Source organism: Notothenia coriiceps, unplaced genomic scaffold (assembly GCF_000735185.1).
Source record: "Notothenia coriiceps isolate Sejong01 unplaced genomic scaffold, NC01 NC01_scaffold00035357, whole genome shotgun sequence".
Classification (NCBI taxonomy): Eukaryota; Metazoa; Chordata; class Actinopteri; order Perciformes; family Nototheniidae; genus Notothenia; species Notothenia coriiceps.
The window spans coordinates 128,636-135,627 of record NW_011368058.1 but is presented as its reverse complement, the minus strand read 5'-3'; the positions used below and the strand labels follow the sequence as shown (position 1 = coordinate 135,627).

At 40.0% G+C, this 6,992-nt stretch overlaps 1 protein-coding gene across 1 annotated transcript in view; it reads left to right on the top strand.

The window, feature by feature from the left end:
* The window catches only part of LOC104962791 (leucine-rich repeat and calponin homology domain-containing protein 3-like), a 4,681-nt gene extending 3,030 nt beyond the window's left edge, over positions 1-1,651 (top strand). The window contains exon 5 of the mRNA XM_010791290.1: positions 1,645-1,651. Coding sequence (XP_010789592.1) covers positions 1,645-1,651 — 7 coding nt within the window. The remainder of the gene's footprint in view (positions 1-1,644) is intronic.
* The last annotated feature ends 5,341 nt before the right edge of the window (positions 1,652-6,992 follow it).

Here is a 6,992-nt window from a genome sequence, read left to right as displayed (position 1 = left end):
TAATATAACAGTTTCATTAATTATTATACATCGATACGCCCTTACATTCTGTAAGGTACCTCTATATTTGTTGTTTTCACAAGACTCTATTTAAATGTATGGGGTGGAAATTTACAAATTATGACCCGTCTTGGACCATCAGTACTTCCGAAAATATAAATATATTACTAGGTCTTTAGTTGAACAACCTCGCCAAGTCGATTAACTCTATCAGACAGTTCCTTTAGCACTGAATCGTCGTATTGTTGTTTTGTCTGAGTCGGTAGTCATTTTGTCTTTTTGTTAGTTAATCTTATTCACAATAATATATGCCGCTCCTTGTAGTTATTCATGTCGCAATGCCGTAAGGTAACCGTCTCTTTGTGGATTGTTCAATGTCTTGTGTCTTTTTCGACGCTTCGTACAATTACGATACGTGTACACGTTTGAGTTCCCGGTTTAGTCCGGAACACTAAATTAAAGCCGGGGCGTCCTAGTAATTTTATGATAATCTAGACCGGGCGGCATATATTGTGCGTGTGGGAAGTAGTTCAGGATCAACAAAGGAAGACGTGCAAAAACGACAACGCTTTTGTCCCGTCAAAAAAAAAACGAAACTCCCTTATCAATAAAACTTCGACACAACCGGACCTTTTACTTAGTATTCTTACTGCTACTTTTCGACGTGCTAAATTGGTGAAGTTCTTGATTACTTGACGAATTACAACAAAATATCGAAAATCGAACAATCAAGGTCCAAATTATACACGATATTCAATTAAGTTATTCAGAAATCTATTTGTAATTGGTCAGGGCCGGAGCCCATTTGGTAAGAACATAAAACCCGGGTGACACATAAACTCAAACTGTGGGGGACGAGATAACGTTACTCAAGTAAGTATGTAATTATTATAAACGCGTACTGGTTTTAGTTATGTTACCTATGTTTTTTCACTAGATTTCGTTTATTTAATCTGAGTCATCTCAGGTCGACTATAACTCAGGACTACGACATTTTGGAGTATCACACAGAAGTTTACTGTCGTGATCTCCAAGTGAGTAAACCTATTAATGAAAAAAAACTCAAAAGGAAAAATTTGAGAATTACTATTAGAGAAACGTGTCCCCAAATCCAAACGATACTCGAGTAACGTAAATATAATTTATACTAGTTTCCTACTCTTAGACACGGTTCCCAATAATAACGCAACTCGTCTAAAAAGACGCGGACCTCTCCTTATGGTTTAGAGTAAAAGGGAATGACATGACCGGTCTTCTCTGACGCGCACCCCGAACCACAGTAATGTACTCTTCGGGTCGGTTTGAGACAGACGGATCTTCGCTATGTCTCGACTCTGTTCACACGAATAACTGACGCGACGTTGCTCTCTCTTTCTCCTGCCTTTTTGTCGGGTGTTTTTTTTCTCTCGCCTCTTGAACAGGAAAGAACAGAGCCAACAACCAGTGTGATCTCTAGTAACAAAAGGGGTCTGGTAGAGTTCTTTTCACCGATGTCTTTCCAGGTATTACCGACTCGACAGTAAGTGGGTCCACTGACTCACGTGGACCCGTCAAAGAGCGACGACCGTGTGAGATCGAGATGGTCGGACCCCGTGAACGACGGCATCAATTTTTTTTTATTCGATCTCTTCTTTTTGCACTCAGGTCTTAAGAAAAACTACACTCTATAAGTGTTACCCCTTTCTTTTTGTTCACGAACTCTGACTACTGGCAAACACGTAAACCCTAAATGACTCGACAACTAATATCGTTGACTTCCTCTCCGACCCCGAGGTCACAGTAAGCGTCGCTTACGTTAACTGGTACACCTCGTATGTTCCAAACACAGTCGTCAAGACTCTCCACACTGACGGATCACTTTGGAACTTGTAAAAATTGTGTCCACAAATTGTCGGATTGGTTCCCATTAGACGATAGAACTTTATAATCGCCTCACCCTAAAATTGGTCTGGTTCATAGTGGTACACGTACAGAAACATTTATGACTGTTTGTCTCTTTTTCATTTATAATAAGTTGTTATTACCTATATGTCACGGAATCGGTTGTAGATTGTCAGACGTTGTCGTCTACGCAACCTTTCGACGAACGGAAGTGTAAGGCGTAACGGGTATTTACAGAGGCACCACCCTGCAACACATCTTCTTCCGTACGTTCGCCCAACCTTGTGTCACAGGGTCTTGAACATGACAAGTGCAGGGGGGAAAAAAAAAAGAAAAAAAAAAAAATAGGGTAAGACGACCGTCTTTGAACGTTACCTTTACAACCTCCCCTTTGCCACGCCCAAATGTAGTACCGTAGGAGTAGTTTGAAGGCTCACATCAAATGGCTTTCTTAAAATGAAAACCTAGAGTTCTGGTTGTCTGGGATATTCGACCTTGGATAACAAGGAGTAAAGAAAAACACCGTCAGGCGTAGAACTAGGAAAAGACACTGCGTAAGTCGTCCATTTAATAAGACGTGTACTTACATAATAGAATGTCTTCTAACGCAACTTTACTCTTTGCAGGAGTAGTGTGAAGGACATCTCTTTCTGTAATTCACACTCCTAAATGGCGTTTCCCGGACCCTACCGGGACACTGAAATAGTTATTGTTCCAAAATATAAATGCATACAACAATTTACCTATTTCATATGAAATCTCAACACGTGCCGAGATTCAGAGATCGTCTCTGAAAATTCTTCTCCCCCATTCTGTACGTAAAAAACCGTACGTCAGGGAATATGGAGTCGATAATTGGTGAAGTTTACAAGGGAAGACAATACTGTTTTGTCCCGACCCATAAACAACAATCGATGGTGCTGGTTTTACTGTTCTCTCTACTGTATTGTTTTTTTTGCACAACTATCTGCACAAACTTTCGGAGGCCGAATACTGTCTTCCCAGATTTGTGGACAGGTATATTCTTCATTACAAATACATTTAGACTTGAAATGAACAGTGGCGAATAGTGGAAAGTGGAATATACGTTTCAATTATAATCGTATTACTAGCCCATCCTTTACACTTTGTACAAGTGAAGAATTTTCAGGTGTCGGTTGTCCTACAATCGTCTTAAAAACATAGCCGATATCCGAGTTAGTCTTACAAAAGCAAACAACATTTATTTATTGTTTGCATCTACCCAGTAGCGATTAAAAGAATATTCGGTCTTCCTTCACACACAAAGGTGTGTTCGGTGATGTGATATGTAAATAACAAAAGGGAAGGGGAGACCAACTACTGTATCGACAAACAGCACTGGTAGGAAGTTACGTGGCAAGGGTTGTATGAATTTCTTTCTCTTACTTCTTTGTAAGATAAAAACGAGAGACGGTCAGATTTCCTTAACCTTCATGTAAAACCGTAATTGAAAACATATTTACAACTACATATATTCGAAAAGTTTAATAAAACTCCACGAAGAGGATTTTTCGATTTCGTGACAATGTTGTAAAGGGTGAATCAGAACCGTACACCCCTTTCTGGGTTTCTGTAGTTATTGAGTGAAAACTCAAACTCGTGTTAACTTTGTAATAAACTGTTGTATTATTACCCTTTTTTACCTAAGTAAAGTTGTTCTCGGTCATTATGCCTTTACTATGCGGAGTTGGATACACCCAGGGTCCAGACAAGTAGTTACTGTATTTTAACTAGGTGTAATTTTGGGAAATTATAAGAGAAAAAAAACGCCGGAGAGTAAACAACTTCAAACTCGGCGACTTCCGTGGCCTCGCCGGTACACCTAGAGGAGTTCAAGACGCAACTGGCAGAATTGGTAGCGGAGGTGTCGTGGACGACGGGTGGAAGAGGAGAGGGATAGTGAGAGGAAGAAGTGAACGGCGGGACCGCCCTCTTTCCATAATTCATTGAAGAAAGCGTGTATACAACTAACCCCTACTCTCTTCTCTAGTCTTACATTCTTAATTCTCTCCGCACACTGTACATCTTTATTGGAAGATTCGATTTATAAAAGAACAAGTCAGAGTACACTGTGAATGCCAAAACACTTGCGTACGAAGTTATAGAACTCCAAATGGGGAGTTTTAATAATGTCTGTCTACACAAAGAGGAATTAGACCGGTAGTCCGGTATTTCACATAAAGTGTGTTGATAAAGGTAAATTACAAACAATAAGGTACATCAAACCAACAGGTGAAGACAATTTACTCTTCTTAATTGTAATTTTGTCGTGATGGTGACTTAACAATCCGATTACGGTTTTGAGTTAGACTAAATACATTGTTTTATTAGGAGTTAGGTATAACACCCGCAAGTGGAAAAGTTCCTGTGATTAAAAAAGTTTGACGTCGTTTTTGGTCGGTGAGAAACGCGTGAGTGGTTTAATTGTTCACAGCACCGTCGTAAATTTGTCGGCTATTTTTGTAAACTATTGGTGTTTTAAGACAAGACCGAGCCTTTTATATGTGACTTTATGAGTTCAGGTGACTCATAATATATTCTATCAAGCACTGTGTGTAATGTCATATTTTACTCATACAAGGTTAGTAAGTATAAATAAAATCCACGCTGTAGTGTTTTTAAGGTAAACTGGAAGGAATTTGTGGAGTTACTTTCAGGCTACGTTTATATAAATTTTTTTTTTTAAATGTCATCTGTGGAAGCCGTAGCGCTGTAAAAAGCACGACCAATCATTTTAGCCGGCCCGGCTAAAATAACTTGATGGCCTAGCTGTCCTGTCAGCCTTCCATCTTTGCACAAACTTATCTCGTGCCCTCATTGTTCATGTGCGCGTTCGTATGTGTTGGAGGAAGGGCTCTGTAAGGAAGAGGCAGATTTTTTCCGGCTGTGTATTTTCAAATTCTAGCGCACTCGAGCTGGTTTCACCAAAATTACCCACCCCACCTTTAAGCAGTGGGATGTCTTCAATCTTTTTCTAGTTGTGTGGCCTGGATATTGTTTTTTAAACTACTATTACTTTTTCAATTCAATTATATATTCAATGTTGAACTCTACTCTATGAGTGATTGATTCTTGCAGAGTAGGGATTTACTGACGGATTAGAGTGCAAATATGTGCACGATCGACCGCATGCATGGTGGTGTGTCAGTCAGATGAAATGCATGATTGAACCCACTGCTGGGATAATATCTCTGAGAAATGTCATCCAAAATGGTAGGCTATTGCATTATGTATCGTACCAGGCAGAAAACAGTCAGTGTTTCCTCAAGACATACCATGTGTCTAGCTGTCACAAAATAGAATACGGCCGATAACTACATTGTGCGTAGTTCAGTGCACACATACAAACGGTAATGGTTGAATCAATAACACAACACTTTGTATCTAGTACCAGATCTTCGTTTCGTTTTGACAAGAATCGACGACGAGCCGATACTGAGACATACAGCTTGAGAGATAAAAACACCATAATGTATATCACCTGTGTAATCCATCTTGAGGATACCAGCTGCTGGCATCATTATTTCACTACACGGTGCAAGTACACCACGGATTCCCCCTGAGCGTTTTCAATGGCAAATGGACACAGCACTGTTAAAGCCGGAGAAGAGTAAAATGACTTACAATTACAGTGAAATGTCACTTCGGTCGGTCGCTGTGATGGGTTGTGTCGTCGTTGTTGCTGCTGTCCCCGGTACAGATAATTAGGTCAGTGTTCCTCTCGCTTGTTCAGCTGATGTGCCAGTGAAACCACAGTGCTGTCAAGTGATAAATACTGCTTCCGGTGGCTGGATGTTTCAAAATAAAACCAGTTAGTTTTACAACCTTTGAAACCCTTGGCTGATGAAAACACGCACACTGATTTAAATGAACAATACTTATCAGAAAGAGTGTGTAGTCCGCCAAATAAGCCTTATAGTATGTACACAGACCGTAACTGGGTAATAGTTTGACCTGCTCTGCGTCTTAAATTAAATGGAAAATTATTTGCATTAATCCGACTACTTCCGCCTTGCGCCACCTGCCGACCAGCTGTCAAAGACGACCACATTAAGGTACACGTTAACAATTAACCTTCAGCGCTCTAGTAAATTAATGTTGTATTTATTTCTAAAACAAAATAATACAAGTAAAATGTCTTCCGTGACCTCAATTTATAATGCAGCTTCGCTTCTACGACGTTGCAACACGATCCAAAATGGCGTATCGGCCTTCCAACTATCCCTCTTGTGATTGGTTCTCCGAATTCCACGAAGAGCTTTCATTGGTTGCTTTCAGCTTTATTTTTACACTTTACTTCCGGATAGTGTGCTCACGAGCTGTTGCCGCGCGTGATAAGAGGGTTGTCAACAAAGTAAGTTATTTTACAAACGTTTGCAAATTATGATTCAACTGTCCAACTGCTACCTACCGTTATTTACAAAATACTCAGAAAACCAGCTGAACATCGTTAAATTAGCCTGCTTTTGTTTCCTTCAACGGTGTGGAGCTAACGACTTGATATTCAGTTTGATTTTCTATCTTGCTTTTTATTAACAGCTACTACAAGGTCGCAATGGCTGAGAGCGACGATGTTTCACTTGTCGTTAGCAGCCAGCCTCCTGAGAAAGAGGAGCAGGGAGGAGGAGAAGGTGGAGAAGATGGAGGAGATGGAGGAGGCTCAGAAGGCTCAGAGAGGGATGATGAAGGAGGGTTGAGTGATGCCCAGAGAGAGGTGTTGGACAGATGTCTCCAGGCCCTCAGACAGGCTCAAAACGACAGTCACACTTTGGCTGCTCTGCTGCTGGTAAGTGTCTGTTCCCAACCTGGGGGGATGATTTGAGGCCAAATATCATATTTAGACTTTTTTTTTTTATATAATTGTAACGCAATACATGATTGTTACTAAAAGCCTTGTCTCTACATTACAATAACATATACAAAATAATAGATTAATTAATTTGAATACAAATTCAAGTTAGTAGCTATTAAAGGCATAAAAAGACAGAAATGTCTAATTCTTTCTTTAATAGAAATTTTTCTTTTGTCCGTAAAGTGTCCAAACCAGGCTTGTCTGGATAAGCGCATTTGTATAACATAGTCATTGTCTA